We start from the raw sequence: 19,192 nt of genomic DNA on the forward strand, positions 1-19,192 counted from the left end.
TTTTCACTAAATTAAAATTGATTGTTAATAACCAGTCAATAATGATTGATTTTGTAATTTGAAGTGAACTGTCAAGTTCATTTAAATACTAAATAAAAATAAAAAAACCTATTGTAACGATTGTTGAAAATAAATACAAATATATTTATATTTTTTTTAATTTTAAGAATAAAGTAATTATATAAATGTCATAGATTAATAAAATGATAATGTATATAAATTGGTGACCGGATTAGTGCGCAAACAAAAATTCCACACAGCGAAAATTCTGAACATAGGTGATTGTTTGATTGTCAAATATATTTTAATTTTAATTCCAACTGCTTTTTAATTTCTCTATTGTATAATTATAGGAAATGTAAGTGTATAAATATTTTTAAAGAATGATATTTTAAATTAAAATTATATTATCATCTGTTATATATAATATACATTCATTTTTATATATATGTATATTGACGTATTCTTAAATATACACACATGTATACATTGATCATCTATGATTAAAATTTTTGCTATTTAAAATTTTCGCTGTACCCGATATTCATTTGCGCAGTAATCACCGAACCAGGTAAATTATATTTAAAAATAATAATTAAGAGACATCTATTGATATCTAATGTGAGCTATTAACATTTTAACAATTATTCAATACAAAATGTTGGAAAATGGTTTGAAACTTAGTTCAGTTTATATAAAATTTTTCAACATTAAATAAATTTCTCTGTATCTTTTAAAATAATTTAATATTTTAATTTTCATGATTTATAAATGTAATAATAATAATACGTAGTAAATTTATTTATGTGTATATATATTTTCAATATCAATGTTTAATGTGGTGGCATAAATTTTTCATGGATTATATAAGTAGATGTGGGTGTAGATTTTGTTGGTTTAGCCATGAATAAAAAAGCTCCGATTTATACACATCGTTCATCAGCGATTTTCAATTCAGCGTTTTTCTCGTGGCACGACACGAAGATAAGGAATAAATTCATCTCAATACTGGCTCGGTAACCCCTCATTTGAATATCAAAGTGTCAATTTCGACTTCCCCAAGGAATTTTCACATCTTAGGCGCGGGATTTTCTCCATTCGGGTGAAAGGAAAATATTGCAAAGGTGAAAAGTCTACATATAGACACTCACTATCGAAATCAGTCGAGGTTTTGCAATTTTAGTAATGTGTTTCGAACACACACAGTAAAACAAAAAAACTTTCATTATTTCACGATGAATTGATTTAAAAGTAATAAATTTGTTTTTATTACAATAACAGTTTTTACGAATGACATAATTAAAGTTAGCTCGTTAATAAAAGTATATAATAATTTCTATAACAAATAAACTATATGGACCAAAAAAATAATATCAGATTTTTTTCTACATATATTTTAATTTATATCTTTGTAGCAAAAATACACTTAGAAATCGATAAGATTGACTATAAAATACATTTAATGCTTTAAATATCCTCTTTTACCGTTCTCATAAAAATATATTGATAAAAGATTTAATTTGTTAAAAACCATGCAGAGCTTCTAATGAATTTGAATGTTTTTGGTTAAAATCTTCAGATTATTTTTATGTTGGAATTGTTCGGTTGTAAAACAGATTGAGATACTAAACTTATTAACCATAAAATGTAATGTATGTATATTACAATTAATATAGGGAAGAATTTGACCGGTTTATAATTCATAAAATTGTTGGCAAGTGAAATAATTTTACTAAATCTGTAAAATACACACAATTTTAAATATAAATATAGATACTGCGTTGTGGTTCTTCAAATTATTTAAAAGAACAAACTCTTTTTAAGATGACTGGCCTAGATGAGACTATCAATGTGAGAGTAGCTGTTTCGTAGTTGTCTGTGTCGATTCGGTGTAAGCTCCACTGGATTCGAGTTCAGGGATAAACTCTCGCGTAAAGTCGGAGAAAAATAGGAAGTGAAATCTCCGAATGAAAGTAGAAGTGGAAGTAAAGTGCGAGTGATACTTTGAAAGAATTATTTCTATTGCAGTGTTAAGGGTCATATACAATTGAGCAAAATACAGAAGATCAATGATTCTGCTATTGTATAACTTATTGAGCAATTCAAACGATCTGCGTTAAATTTTTAAAATGACTTTCAAGCTGTTTTTAACAAATAAATTTGTTCTAGATTATCATTCACGTTATTTTGTGGCCATTTTTTGAGATACAGTTATATTTAATTATTTCGTTATATGTTGCACACAATAGACGTTAATTGCTTTCGGCAAGAATATGAATAGTTGGTGTTCTATTGTTCTGAGCATCAACTTTAGTCAGGTCACTAAAACGCCGTTCCTATGCAAATACAAGGGGTGAAATTATATTATTATACAATATTCCAGGTAGTTTAACTACCTGTTATCGTTCGGAAACGGTATTTTGCTGGCATTTTGAAAACGATCGTCTTAAAAACAGACACATTATGAAGTTATTTGTGCCTACAATATATTATATTTTAGCTTTTATTGCTTTCGGCAATGCTAGCGCTTTTCGTTCCTTTTTGGCAGGCCACTAAAACGTTGTTCTTTTGTATGCAAGAAACAAAATTTCATTATTATACCAAATTTGAAGCAGTCTTACAAGCTACATATAATCGTTCTTAAACAGTCTTACAAGCTACATATTTTTTTAGTATTTTTTAAAATAAAACGTCATTGTTATTTAATTACTAAATTAAGTTATTTTTTCTTTATTCAAAATTAAGTTTAAGCCTATGCTTATATCTTTATTGAAAGCTTAAGTAGGTCATAGCTAGGGGGGTTACCATACTTACTTTCCCCTTTGAACATTTTGGGGCCTTAAATATGTAAATTGTCCCGCTTATTCTTAAAAATATTGAATAACAAAAACACGCTTATCTATAATATTGGTTCCCAAACTTATTTAGCCCCTGTTTAAATATGACAATGCTTAACACCCCCTGGAAATCAACCTTATTTAAGTGATTAAATTTACGGTTTTATTTTTTTATGTAACTATACTTCCACCTGCATCTTACAACATATCTATTATGGATCGATTCATAAGACGATGCAGATTTGCCGGTTGCTTGTATGCGTGCGGTGCAGTGAGACTAGTTTCTCGATGTTGCATTTAACTCCAGATTTACTCAAAAACCTTATCACCCTTGCTATTTAACTAAATTTCCTAAACGGATAGAATTACAATTATTGTAGTCCTCCAGCGTATAGAAAAAAATGAAAAGTGTTGCGTAGCACCAAGATAAGATAGTTTCAATATATTGATCATATTTTTGGAGTACCAAAATACAAACTAAACAAACTTATTATACAGAGTAAATAATCAAAAGACGAAGGATAGATAGACGTCGCATCATTTCAGAGAATGTTTGTAAACAATGATAGCTAATCTCCGATTTTCTTTGATAGTTAATAAGTTTCATAATAAAATAAACAGTGGAGCTATAAACATAAGGGAGTTATATATGTATATATTAAAACCGATAAATAAGTCTGCTTTACCGCCTATGTTATTTTTAGAAGTCGAGAGTCTCGAAATCAGGTAGTCCCACGGGTGCCCTGGCCGATTCCTTAAACCTTAAGCCTTTTGCATAGGTCACCTTACTCAAGCTCTCAGACTTTGTCGGGATTACCGCCACCTACGCTCACGGGCGATAACTTATGGAATTTTATCAACGATTAGGGCAACCCTTTCGCTACAGAGGGACCGATCCTTAATCGCGCATCCCCAAAGCGTCGATGCGAATATCGATCTTGCTCTAACTGTACATATTAAGTTGGGTTTCACAGATTTATATTACTCTATTGGAAAGTTTATATTTACTTAAAATATAAACTTATACTTCGCGATCGATTTAATTTTATTGGTTTACCTATATATATATTATACGCCCTTATTATTTTTAAAAAATTTTGTTTGTGGTTGTTTTGTTGTTAGACCAAATGTGTGGACCATTTGTCAGACCATCTTTTGCACTGGACGTATTTGACTAAATGTCCGTGGAGATTTTGTCGTGGAACCATATACTTACAGATGAGTCAGTTTTTAATGTGGTATGATATCTTTTTGTATTCTTATGGCATAGTTTAAACTTGTAATACAATATTCATATAAATAAAATTCAGGAGCAGTTAAATCTGGAGACTATGTACTATGTATTGCATAAACATAATTTTTAGTTCACACCAGATAAATTTCATTAGACATTCACACCAAAGAGTCACATTCCTTCAGATAAAGTAGGATTTGAAATAAGATTTTTCTTTGTTTTATTTTGTTGTCATGGGATACCAATATCGATCCATATTTTAATACGCTACGAAGTGTCATTTTTTATTTCTTATTAATTTTACAAACATTATATATAATACATGTTACTGGTTTATCATAATTTTCTTGCTTAAAATTTTGTTATAATTAAAAAACGTTAAACGTTGGTGGTTAAGGAAAAAAAATCAAAAATATCTTTTACAATTAAAGTGAAAAAAACAATGGATTAATTGCTTAAGTATATTTAGCTAAAGATCTGGAACCATTGACATGTGGTATTAAGCCACTAAAGCAATATATGATTTGGCATTTTGTACTTATACTTAAATTTAAAGTTGTTTTTATCGTAGTTTCCGATACACGATATTAGTGGGTTAGTGTGGTTACGCGAAATATTTTTATTTATTATTTCTTTTGTATTCAACCCTTTGAGAAGTGAGTTAATTTATACACATTATTTAATTTGTTAGTATACACATGTGAGTGAGTTAATTATACATATTTTTCCATATTAATTTTTGTTGTTATTTATTTATTATTATTTTATATTGCATTTACAATAAATTATATGAAAATTAGTATGTTTTAATAATTTATTTCAACACTTCTATTATTAAATTTCGGTAATTTAATTCACGTATGTATTATATAATATTTGGCTTTTGTAATTTTTTTGTATCAATATTATAAATACTTTTTGGTATGTTAATTTATTTCATACTCTTTAATTTATTGCGATTATTTTCTATAGATATCATTATATTAATTCAAATTAAAACACATATTAAATAATTATAATGTTTTTTCAGTTATATGTAACTATCTGGGGTACCTCAAAACAGTGAAAGATCGACCACCGTACATGTACGGCGATACTTCTCAAAGGGTTAAAGGCTATTATCAAGTTTTATAGACATTTTTATTGTATATTATTTTATAGATTTATTTTAAATAAGTATAAAAGTGTGTATTAGATATTATTTAATTGATTTATTTTGAATAATTTGTAATTTAGAAAAAAATAGCGGGAGTGGACCGCCCCGGGCGGTACTTGTTTGGGGGCGGCATTTTCGCGATGGATGAATATGTAAAACCAGTATGCAACAGTTGAAAAATGCTGATTTTATGTCCCGGTTGGTTCGAAAATTTGCTCAGTTTCTTAGAATTGAGTATAGACACCAGATGATTTTCATTGTTTGTTCAAGTCGTGCTAAAATAGTGAAATGTCTGATAGATAACCATTACTACATTTCATTAAATTAAAAAAAAATATTTTTTACATATTTTATTAAGAATAAAATAATATGTGGATATGCAGCGTAGCTCAGTGGGGGGAGGAGGGAGAGGAGGGGTGGGGATTGTAAAGGCCGTCTGCCATGGAAATTTTTGTTTCATTGCAGACATTTTTATTAGATAATTATATGGGTATTTAACGTTAGATTTCCATTCTATATTGCTCAGACGCGTATGATGAGATATATTCCCCTTCGCTCGCTCGCGTGTTAAGTGATGAGAGCGAGTGAGAAGAAGTGGGCGTGCGGAATGCATGTAACGAACGCCCTATCTCTCACTCACTTTCATCACTTACCACGCGAGCGAGCGAAAGGAATATATCTCACCGTATGCGCCTGATATTACTGCCCTGCGGTGCAAAAGTTTCGTAAACATATTTTATTCTGGTTGTATTCAAATTTTCACCTATCAAAATATTTATTTACCTTTTTAAAAGATTAGTATGCACTCGTTAAAAAAGGTATAGTATAAAAATAAACGCGTATTTTTTAATTTTAGGAATAGAAGATAAAGAGAAACGTCTGGAGAAACTTCAGCTGGAATTTTACGCGGTATCGAGTGTTCATTATTCAGTGAAACAACATAGTTTTTACTTCTCAGGCATGAGCGTAACAAGCGTAGCTGATAGTCAGGTATTTTATATAATTGTATAGCTTATTAATCAAACCGTCATGCCATACCGCGTCGAAAGCTCGTTCTATATCTAACATTAAAAGACACGTAAATTTTTCTATATTTAAATTAGCGCGTATATGCTCCGTTGAAATATTTAATCGATGTGTTGTCGAGTGATTTTCGCGGAAGCTGAATTCCTTTTATATTTGGGATATAAAATTATTAACAAGAAATTCGAGCTTGATGATAACGGTTCGGGATTTTTTAACGAGTGAATTTGAGCAATTTTGGGAAATAACTAAAAGATAAGCAAGATGTTAATTAATGAATGCAAATTTCGGGAAAGTATTTAATCAACGTGTTATCTAATCTAGCAATTCTAGGACTTATTTTGTTTTTAATGATATTAAAAATTTCATGTGAGCTAACTTTGCAACACATACTATGGTATTTTAAGGTTTAGTAACCCTAAGGGGTGTAACTTTGTAGCTAGAAAGGCGCAGGTGAAAACTGATAATAATTTATTAGTTTATATTGCATATATTGCGATAAGCTATGCTGGGGCGAATATCGTTTTCTCCGAGTAGTGACAGAAAAGCTGGTGGAGGGATGATGTCCGTGGAAGATCCTCAGGGGTCTTGTGACAGTGTCTGGAGGTCAGTTCCTCTATGCTGCAATGATCGTGTTCGGGAGTCTCAGGCCGTATCTTCGCCTGTCTGCCAAGTCTCCATTGGAGATCAGCCTTAAGTATTAAAGGTTGCAAAACTCGCTGACGAATCACAATCATGCAGCGATCATCGCTGTTGCACTCGCTTCTTAAAACAACGCAATATGTATACGCCTTTAGAAAGCTACATTTTCTTGATGGACATCTTCGAGGTCAAATTGTGCAACGGGATTTTGTGACATTACGGTGATTTGTCTTCCGGTGATATATTGTTTCCCGTGACCGTTTCGTAACAAAAAATATTCATTTAATGCCGGAGAATTTTTGCGTGTTATTTATGTGAAGCTATTTTTTTAAAACTATTGTCTAGTTAGTTTATTCTTATTGATGAATGATCATTTTTGCTCACAGTCATTACAGCGAGTTTCAAGAATAAGACCCCACAGTATTAATGTGTTTCTATTATGTCGCATTGTGAAAAATAACAGGGATAATAACATTTATTTTGATAGCAACATACGTGTAGTAGCTTTTACTGTAAATCAAAAAATACTTATATCTTAATTATGATAGTTAGCAAAATGTTAACTAATGTCTGTATTACAATTTGTAATATTATTTAGAATTTTTGAAAAAAAAATTCTGTCTTATATACAATTTATAAGCAACGTTAACCCGAGCTATATATTTAGTATGTTATTTATTATTGTCATTTACATCATAAAATATGACCGAAAAAAAAATTAAGCATGACAGGCAAAATATTTCTTACAACTTAGCGAAAAACTAACTGTTACACGCTCGTTGTTCAGCAATGAATCAAACGCTAAAAATGTATATGATTTACGTACATTTAATACTATGTTAATGTTTTTCACAAACTAGAAATGACTAAGTGTATGATATGAATATTTTATAAATAGTTGGCATCATTTATTTTACTCGTCTTTCATTGTTAACTCTAGCGACGCGACGACGTGAAAAGGTCAGGTAGTCCAGAAGCTCAGTGGGATCACAATATTTAAGATTTATGATCGTTCATGCCAATCTGTAACATCTGCGTGACCCTTTTTTCTAAGCTTTATATATAAAACGTGTAGGTGTTATATTATCTGCGAAGAAAAATCAAAGTGGTATTCAGTAGATGCGAGATCGTTAAAGTAACATATGATATAAGTTAATTTGGTCCACATCTAATTTATTGTATCTATTACATCAGTTAATATTTTAGTTAAAAATTAATACCATATTTTTTTAGTATGTCAAATATTAATGTATTTTAAAGCACATTTTCATATGCAAATCATCTTCGATTGAATATTTAATGAATATAAAGCAATGCAAATGCTTAGTTAATTCCAAATCTATAATTTAATGTCGTGCTTGATATGTTGATGTTTTTATATGTAGCAAAAATAAACCATTAATCATGCAATGCGCTTACAGTATCCTTACTTTGAATCGTAAACCTATTTATACAAAGCACAAGGAACTTCAGATGTGAGCTTTCATATATGAAAGCTTTGAGGCAAAGTGGTTTTCTGTTCATGCTTTCGCAAAGAGGTTAACGAGTTTCAACAAAATAATACGATTTAACAATGCACACTTAGTATCATTATCGAGTCGAGTATATAAATTATAGCAACTGCGCAAAGCTTGCGGCGTATTAATGGACTATGTTTATAATACGTATGGTTGTAGATTATTAACGGCGCTTTGTGCAGCAGATGTTCAAGCAGAAGTTCTATTAAAAGAAAAGCGCTATTTTAAACCGGAAAAGCCGCAGATATTCCCTTTCATGTTTATTAAGGGTTGCATAGATTTTCCAGTGGTGTTTTGCACGCTGCACTCGCTACCGGTTTGATGCACTTTCTTGTCGGATAAAAGCGAATTGCTCGCCACGGGAGAATGCATTCGTGTCGGATTATCGAGGCGGAATGCCAACTAATTCACAGGGTGTTCGATGAAATACACTTGGCGCTTGATTAGTTTCCTTATAGGCGTGTTAGCATACTATCTTGTCTTTAGAGCTTTCGGTGAGAGAGGCAATCGAGAGGAGAATCGAAGCGGGCGGCGAACAAAAGAGGGCTGTGGAAATTTTTCATTAGTCTCTTCTTTATCTCTCTTTCGTTATAAATGGCTTTTCTTGGAAACAATGAAAAATAATTCATCAACGCTGCCGGGGCGACAATGAAAGAACAATTGTGTCTTGGCTTACGAGAAAAATTTACATGTATATTGCCAGATATGATGCAACTTAGCAGATAATATCGAGTTGACAATAATAATCATAAAGTTCATTCAAGCGTTTGATTATATACTTCAGGTTTTGTGAAGAAAGTCTGTAACATTTTTTTTAACATATTTAAATAACCAAACATATAGAGTAATGTAGATACCGCCATAAATTATGATAAAATGTCAGGTATTGAAAGTCACAGAATTCGCTGGCGTGTCGTGCTGTATTATTGTCGGCTGTTATTTCGGTGGAACAGTCTGTCGTGATGTGTTCTTATAATACTCTCTAGATGATCCGTATTATGTGTGGTGTCCCTGTGAACAAGTGTATTTTTTTTTAATACTGATTCGAGACAGCTCTGCCGAATCGCAGATGAGGATGCTTACGAGCCAATTGCATCGCTATTTGAACACGCCTCGAGATGCACTCTCACGGTCCAGATCGCTATTCTGGCGATAGTATCATGCTCAAGGTAGAACGTATTATATATCACGCATCCTTTCCGAACAAATAGTAGTTTTTTCAGTTGTACTAACGGGCGATTAACTTCTCGAGACGGATGCACTCTTAGGTGGTTTAGGTGTTTAAACCCCACGGTTACACATTATAAACCAATTCTTTGTTGTTTTACACCAAATTTATTTAATTTAATTTGGAGTAAATTTTATTTAAAAAAATCTTTTTTTTTTGTCATATTGAAGTTTGAGTTTAAATTTAGTTTATCGTATAGAATGTACAGGTGGTTAAAACTTCACATAATAATTATGATTACCAAACGGATTTCATATATATGAGCCGTTGATTTTGAAAGTGGGGCAAGTCCATATTATGTTATTGTTGGATTATTAAAAGTTTGCATTTGAACTGATTTAAAAATATTAGTAAGCAATAATAGACTTATTTTATATTGTTTACGGTATTTTTTTCTTTAACAAAATATTGTCCTGGGTTTTTTAGGCTAGCGCTTTATCTTCTTGTTAGGTTTTTCTAGCTAGTTCGGCATCTTTTGGTTTTTCTAGCTTTTTCGGCGCGTGACGTTTTAATTTTTACTTCTTTGCACTTTTGGCACCTGTCTACGTGAATGTGCAAATTAAATTATTTGTTAAAAATATTCCCATAAATTTGTTCCTTAACATAACTTGTGTTATTTTCCTTATATTCACCATATCATATATATTTATATTAAATTCGATCTGAGATCATTTAATAGTCAACTTATACATTAAGTCGCGTTAAAGCATTGTTCGAACTTGATCATGTCATAAAATCGCATTGAACCACCCACAATCGCCATACAAATGTACCATACTCAATTTGGGTTAACAAAGTCAGTTCGAGAGCTATCCATTTCATCATTATTCATAATTAAGAAGGAGATGAGAAGTTCTAAAACAATTTTTTCCATAGCTAAATACTTAAAAAAATTATCTGCGAATATAATTTTTCTAGTAAAATATATCTTTATGATTTAATATGATCGAATAATTTTTGTTTTGAGCAGTGCTTTGGATTTCTTTTTCAATTTGTTGCGGTGATAAAAATTTACGTTTGCTTTATTTTAGATTACGCTATCGTGTTATGGCTGGCCGTTCTGCCTCACAGCACCAATTCACGTTGCTTTTTCCGTTGAAAATTTTCAGACAGATCCAATAACGGAGAGCACTCACGTGGTCGTTACTTAAATGGGATTATACCTCAGTAAAAACTTGAAGAACGTTCGTATAATTTTATTACGCCAAGTAAGTTTACTAAAATCAATCAAAATTAAATAATAACAAAGACCGCTGGTCGACGGCGGTTGTCAAATTAATAGATTGTTAAAAAAAATTAATCAAAACAACAGTATCTGACGATTAGCAAAAACCATTTGCAACATTTTACTTTTGTTCATCAATAAAGATGTGTGTGGTCAAAAGAAATCCCTCTTGTGCCATGATGTTTGTCTCATTGTTAATAAACGAACGTTTATGGTCACGGTCATTAACAATGACACAATCGCCCTTTTAAATGTGCCTATATGTGTGGTCGCCACTAGCACGGTATTATTATAATTATTAATATTTTTCCTCAAGACGCTTTCTCGATTTTCACGCATTGAAAATTCAGAGGTGATTGGAAATTATCAAAAATCATTAATTTTGTGTGATTTGCAATCTAAACCCTTCACATTCACGCACGAGTTTAATTTTCGCTTAGTTCGACGGCTATATTTTCGCAATTAACGAACATGTCTGACTCTGCACGTGTGATTTATGCGGGACGGCGGCGAAAATTCAATTACCATTTGTTACACACGAAATTCGTTTTAAAAAAAGTGTTGGTAAAGCGTCACAAAGTTAACACACCCGTCGAAAGCGAGAGAGATGACAAAAAAACGGATCGGTCGGTGAAAAGGGTCCACATCATTTATAATTAGTGGTAACTTCGGCCTTATCTAATTAAGACTTTGAATTTGAATTTTAAATAAGGGCCGAGAAATAAGTGCTTTGTGGATTTTTCTTTAACGTTCGATTAAATTTAACGCTTAATATTTTGCTCTTATTATGTAATAATACCGTCGAGTTTTAACGATCGTCCTTTATATCGCAAATTCAGAGATTAAGTACTTTAAAAAATATTGATCGAGTGCCATTTGAAAGTAGTATTTTAAGGAGCTTTTAGCTTTTTAAAGCTAAATCTATATAATATATATGTTATAATACAATTTAATTTTTTATACATATTTGTTCATTCAATACCTGAAATTAATAGCAAGAATGAATTAAAAAAAATATATATATATTGAGGCGTATCTCTAGTACACCCATACCTCGCTTTACGGCCTAGATACGTTCCACGAAACTTGGCCGCAAAGCGAAAAGCCGTATAACGAATCAATTATTCTAATACAAATTCATACAAATTCAATGGGATCGGTTCCAAATTTGTTAAATATGTAACGTGATTTATCATTTAAAATGCATTTTATCTTTTTATTTCATTTAAATCAAAAATACATACATAACAAGTACAAACATTTGTACATAAAATAATAACAGACTCCAAAAACCAACAATAATCCATAAACAAAAATTAAACAACTTCATGTTACATAAAATATGTGTATTAATACATACATAATTTTTTTAAAAATGTCTTTAATCTGAAGACGATGAAGAAATGGTAACCTGCAGATCACTGTCGTCCTCATTTTTCGCTGGTAAGGATCGGCCTGGCTTAAAAAAATTGTCCAACGTTGTTTGTCTTGCCTTTTTGTATTTTTCGTTCTTCAGTGATTAATAACAGCTAATGGCTGAGTTAATTCCTCGAGAAACTTTAGCGCTACGTTCGACGTCAGGATCGTTTTCAAGGAAGATGTTTATTCCTTGTTCGAAATAGGAAAAAGCTTTTGACAATTTTTTTGATGTTAGCTGTTCTGTCTCTTCATCAAATGCCGGTTCTGCTTGCAACTGAATGAGTTCCTTATATGAAAGGGGTTCCCTATCAGCTTCAAGTAGATCAAGCACATCACGTTCGTTCAAACCTTTAAAGCCGAGATCATGTGCTAGATCCAAAATGTTTTGCCTAATTTCAGGAAGGCAATTAACTTCTGCATCAGTACTTTTTACACATTCTGGCCATATTTTTTTCCAAACATGGTTCATTGTTGTTAATTTTAATTCCTTCCATGATTCACTAATGCTGTAAACAGCATCCTTGATGTTATAGTTTTTTCAAAATGTTTTAATTGAAGATTTACCATCGGTTTCCCTTATAAGTTGTCGGAAAGTTCGGCGTAGGTAATATGCCTTAAAAGTGGCTATTGCACCCTGTTCCATTGGTTGGATCAGAGCTGTTGTATTTTTCGGAAGGTACTCAATCATGACATCTTCAGATAGTTCGGATAAATTAGTAGGATGATATAAAATTAGCAAAGCCTTGTTGCTTAAGGTATTGTCTCGCAAATATTTTTTCACTTCTGTGCAAAAGTGATTTTTGAACCAATCCTCTAAAGTAGCTTTAGTCATCCAAGCTTTCTTGTTGGATCTCCATATGACGGGTAATTGATTTTTATTTAGTCCTTTAAGAGGCCTTGGATTTTCGGACAAATATATTAAAAGTGGTGTTAGCTCAAAATCACCCGTGGCATTTGCACCAAGTAGCAAAATTAATCGTTCTTTAGACACCTTATAACCAGACGCAGATTTTTCGGTTTTTGAAATGTACGTGCAATCAGGCATTCGCTTCCAATAAAGCTCTATTTCGTCTACGTTAAACACTTGTTCAGGTTTATGACCACCTCTTTCAATAATTCCCTTTAAAATTTTGGGATATTCCTTAGATGCGGCCTCATCGGCGCTAGCTGCTTCACCTGTCATTTTAAAATTATGCAAAGTAAATCTATTTTTAAATTTTTTAAAAAATCGACATCGAAAAAAAGTTTTTTTGCCGTTATAGCGAAACATTTTAGGACGTAAATCGAAAACGTGCCTTAATTGAAGAGGGCCGTTATAGCGAAATGCCGTACAAAGAGCGGCCGTATAGCGAGGTATGGGTGTACTTTAATTTTGTACATTAATCTGTCATTGGTGAGGAATAAGAATGCTTATAAAAGAGCTATGATTAATTTATATTTTGATACTTCATATTCAATAAAAGATTGTGAAGCTTAATTTAATTTATTGTATTGGGAAGATTGAAAGATGTGAAAGTAGATCATCTGTGCTAAGCTAAGGTGAATTTGTGGTTATTAATTTATGATTTTTATAAGTATTATTTGTTGAAATATGTATTTTTTAACATATTATGTATGTATTTATAAAAAATAAGAAAAAAACATTTTTATCGCTAAAAATATATTTAAAAGGCAAAGTGTACTAAAATAGCAGAATGTCTCACTTCCACTGGGAATGCAGCAGAAAATTGAAGAGAAAACTTTCACAATCATTCACGACCAAAAGTTTTTTCTCTCCACAGAAATATATATATATATATATATATGTTTTTCTGTCGCGGACGTTTTTTTTGCGAAATCTTTTCCGGCCGCAGCAACGAAAACGGGAATTGTTTTAAAAAAATATATACTTCGCGAACTGTCTCACTTTCACTTTTGCTCGCCGAGGGCAAAAAGTAACAAATTTTCAAAACGATTTTCGTCCCACGGGCTAACAATTTGTATTCCCCTATTCCGATTGGAAAAACATTCATGAAATTGATAATTTTTCCATAAAAGGTCGAGCACGTTCCTTTGAAGCTCGAAAACATATATAATACATCTAATATATTTTTACGCAATTACGCAATATTTTTGTATTATTAAATGAGACACAGGAACTCAAAGAACACAATGTGATATTGTAGAATTTATCTCATGGATATTTATGTAAGATAACAATATTTCGGATAAAATTACATAACATGAGATTTCTCAGATTACAGCTGAACACGTTTTTTAACATCGATATCACAAATCATCTATATTTATATAATAAAACAGGTTTATTTATTATAAATAACATTAATATATGAATCACTATTGTTTTATGAAAATATTAGTTCAATTCATTTTTGTGTATAATATATCATTTTTATTATTAAGCGGGAAAGTGGACTGTAGTGAATGTGGACATAATGTGTCCCAGGGGAAGCATATGCATCATAACGTCAGAACATATCATCTGTGAATTATGTACTTTGGAATATTTAAAATAGAATAAAAGTGGACAAGTTAAATATAATATATATGTAGTTTAAGAATAAATATATACGCCGGAAGAAAAGGTTTTCCTATAAATATAAACTAAAGGACTGAACGATAAACGTAATTGGATATTTTATTAGTATTGAGTTTCTCTTCTTAGTACCCTTTTCTGTATTTCAACAACCTATGAAATGTTCTTTTTCTATACATTATTTAGATTTTTATTCAGTGCAAATATTTATTTCTATAAACCTTAAAAAAATGTTAAATTTCTTACAATTCAGCGTCCATTTGCCGAATTATCGACGAATAACTTTTCATTAATGAAATTTCTTTTAAGAAATTTATGGACGAGAGACTCTTTGATAAAACTTTTGTCATTATATATTTTAAATGAAGCGTATACAGCTTCAGATATTATATTTTACACCGCTGGCGTTCAAGCAGTTGATGTATCAACGTTTTTTTTGCAAATAGAATTAATTAAATTAAATGAAACAGGGAATTCAAAGCATTTTTAGTAAAATAGATAGCGTCATATACTATATAAAATAATGATTTTTTTTTTTTTTTGTAAAATAAAAATATGTTTGGTATAAATACTGTGGAGCATTTTTGTATTCTGCTCAATCTTATTTTAATTATATTTCATTAAACATTTCATACGAAATCCTATTGTATAGCAATAAAGACAATATAAGCGTTATCCCAACAAAAAAATGTACTTATTAAATGAAAACATGCAAGTAATTTTAATATTTCATTCCAATCTAAGGAATTGTTCGCGTTCTTTTGTATACATACAAAATGCGTACAACTCTGTTGAAAATAATAATTTCATTATATTTCAACCTATATTCTCTTTCTTCTTTGATACAATCGATTTTTGCCACTATATGATTTAATATTTATTTTATTGCATTCGACAGAAAAGTGATATGTGTCATTTAATATATATATTTCTCTTTTGGCGAAAAAATAAATAGGAAGTGTGTCAAATGCACATTTTTTTTGCGAAACAAAGGCACCAAAAGTTCGTTTGTTGCTTGATGTCTGCGTCAGGATACGGCCTTTTTGCCAGATACATCCTGTGGGATTACTTAAGTACCAGATGTTCCCCTCTGTTGGCTTTAGCAGCAAATTAAAATACCCCAGTTTCTCCTTTGTGACTATTGCAGTGCTTATTTAGGAAAACAACAGAGCATTCACAACGCAAATATTGTACTCATTACATATATATGTATGTATAATACATATATTTTATTTCGTAATATCAAATGTATATTAATTTGATAGTTTGATTATATATAATTATATTAATATATAATATGTAAAATAATGTATAACGAAGAATTGCGGAATCAATTTAACAAGGAATTGAAAGCTTACAGAAATTCACTAGTACATTAATTATACAAAATCCATTCAAATTTCGCGGTTTACCACGAAATCCCGAATACATATTTCAACGTTTGATGTTTCCCTTTAGGCGTCGAAAACGGACGCCTTTCTGAAGATTTAATGAAATCAAAACTGTAAGTGAATGTGTACATACTTACAACATATATGTGGTTATGTTCAAGGTTAAATTTGAGTACAGATAATTTATTGTATTATATACTGTACAGTTTTAGCCAGTTTCAATAATATTACTGCGATTTTTTCTTTCAAGTATTGATTTAAAACATTAACGATTTTTTTTTATTTTTATCTAAAAATATTTACTTATCTGCAATCTGGTGGTTGTGGCTGATTTCTGGTGGCTCAAAACCATATGTTTTTTCTATAATTTCTTTAGCTAGGCAAATTGGCATCATTTTGCTTAAGGAGAATAATCATTTTTCGTTTCTGGGTATGTTTTTTATGCATTTTTATATAGAAATGCATAAAAAATATACTATGGATTAAAAAAATAAAATATATATAAAACTTATTTAATTTTTGTCAAAATATCTTAATTTTCTATAATTTCGACGACTAATGAATATTTAGCTTTCAGGATCGGCTGGTCGTAAAATACATTTTTTCGCATAATTTCAAAGAAAGTTCTTTATTTATTATTTATTTATTTATTTATTTTAATAATTTATTTAGCTTAATAGCTAATCTTTACATCTAACAAATTTAGTAAACATATATAAAAATATATAAAAAATACATAACAGAAATAAAAAATAAAAATATACAATAATAAAGACTTAATATTATAATTTATTTCTATATGTACGAAGGTGTTTTTTTATTCCATTTATGAAACCCGTTATATTTTTGCTGTTTCGGATTTCTCTTGGAAGACTATTATATAAATCAAAACCTCTGTATATAATTCCCCTAGCCGTACTCGTTTTCTTATACTTAATTATCTTTAAATTTTCTCTATTTCTAGTATTATATTTATGTACATCTTTATTTCTTATTAAATACTTATTAAAATATTCTGGTAACATATTATTTTCTAACTTATATATAAATACTAAAACATTCATACTCAATATTTCTTGAACATTCAACCATTCTAATCTATTGTTATAAATGATACTATTAAAATAGGCGAGAGGTAGGTTGTAAAGGTGTTTATTTCGACGGTAAAAATGATACAAAAGTCGCTCGTGGACTGGTTAACGAAGCGTAGACGCGCGGACGGTCTAGGCTCCGGACTCCTCCTGGACGTGGACAGGTTCTTGAAGAGGGAGAGGTCTTCCCATTCAGAAGTTCTTGATGGGACGAAGGAGAATCCTCCCTATCTGAAGTTCTTGATGTGACGCAGGAGATTCCTCCCTAGTTGGATTCCCAACGAGAAGTGAAGTGTAGAGGGAGAGTTCCTCCCGACTTGGATTCCCAAGATAGAGTGATTTGATCCGGCCGTGACCCTCCTTATATAGTAGTCGAGGCACGTGCCGGATGCAACTGGTTGGTGGGGGAAAGCCCTTCTGTGATTGGGTGTGGGTAGCTCGTCTCCGATAGGTCCGTTTCGCGCATGGATATGAATCGAAACGTGGCGCGTCGAAGTACGATTATAACACCTCCGAGCCCAAGACGAAACTAACTTCTGGAGCTTAGTTTCTCCGTTCACAGAAAATACAAAAATTTGAAAGTACAATTCAAAGTACAAAAATACGAAAATTACACGGTCGTTTTACAATTACGATCACAATTATGAACATAGAAATTTATAGAAATATAAAAGTGTAAAAATAATTTCGATTACAGGTATACGAAATTTTAAACCGTAGGATTATAATTAAATTACAATAGTACAGGTATAACAAAAATTATAAATGCGATTTCAATTACAATGAAAATTCACAAGTATACAACATAGAAAGATTTATAAAACATAAAACAATTATTATGACGATTACATCGTGTCGGTAGGAATCTTAGAAATATAAACAAATATAATAAAAATTACAATTGCGATTACAATTATACAATTGATCGGTAGGATCTATAATGAATCTTACGAATAGAATACAATTATAATAAGAAATTACAATACGATTACAACGAAATATTATCGCTAAGATTGTAAACATGAAAATGTATTTATTAAACATAATAAAATACGAAAAATTTAATCATTAAGATTAATAATACGAATGTCCTCAGACATCCACCAAAATTACGAATAATCGCTCAGGATTAGGAAAAGGAAAAGAAAAGGATTTTCATTTTATCAGAACATGAAAATAAAGAAATAATTCAATTGTCATCAGACAAATATAAATTTCACAATTAAATAATTATCGTAAACATACGAATCACCTGGATCAACTTACGAATCACCACAGGACTTCTTCCTTGGCTACAATTAAAATTCCTTCTTTACATCGAAAGACAGAAATTAAGACCCAAAAATTCTCCGAATGAACAAGATAGGGGGAAAATATCTTTTCAAACAATACTACACCAGGGACTCTAGACCCAAAATTCTCCGGATGAACAAGATAGGGGAAAATATCTTTTCAAACGTTACACCGAATCACCTCCGACTCGCAGGTCAGGGTTACAAAATTCTCCGAATGAACAAGATAGGGGAAAATATCTTTTCAAACATTACACCGAATCACCTCCGACTCGCAGGTCAGGGTTACATTTAACCTCCTTTCAGGTTACAAGACTTGATCCAGCTATGACCGATGTCACAAAACAAATTAAAAGCTCAATTGAACGAATTGAATACGAAGGTTTATCCATCGTATGGATGATCATCGATGATGACATAAAAATGAAATGAAATGGTTCAGGCCTCCTGCCGTGAACTTCATAATAAAAAGGATTAATCTCTAAAATAAGAAAATGAGATTAAGAATAAATTTTACTCAAGTTGGAGCAAAGAACATTATAAAGACGATGCTTATAAAGTAATGAAATAGAGATACAAAAACATTTGATCGTGAGAATAA

The 19,192-nt window shown here is 31.0% G+C and overlaps 1 protein-coding gene across 6 annotated transcripts in view; it reads left to right on the forward strand.

Annotated features, from left to right (window-relative positions):
• The window catches only part of LOC148236495 (uncharacterized), an 80,052-nt gene that overhangs the window by 10,527 nt on the left and 50,333 nt on the right, over positions 1 to 19,192 (forward strand). For 2 of the 6 annotated variants that reach the window (XM_088182966.1, XM_088182964.1), the window contains exon 2: positions 6,084 to 6,217. In XM_088182966.1, the coding sequence (XP_088039092.1) occupies positions 6,188 to 6,217 (30 nt within the window). In that variant the 5' untranslated portion in view covers positions 6,084 to 6,187. Of the gene's footprint in view, positions 1 to 1,824; positions 1,974 to 6,083; positions 6,218 to 19,192 lie in introns of those variants that run through there. The other 4 variants (XR_015809099.1, XR_015809087.1, XM_088182967.1 and 1 more) reach the window with 3 other exon arrangements.

The sequence above is a fragment of the Plectrocnemia conspersa genome, unplaced genomic scaffold (assembly GCF_051122295.1).
Source record: "Plectrocnemia conspersa isolate PC_06_02 unplaced genomic scaffold, ASM5112229v1 ptg000003l, whole genome shotgun sequence".
In the NCBI taxonomy this organism is placed as follows: Eukaryota; Metazoa; Arthropoda; class Insecta; order Trichoptera; family Polycentropodidae; genus Plectrocnemia; species Plectrocnemia conspersa.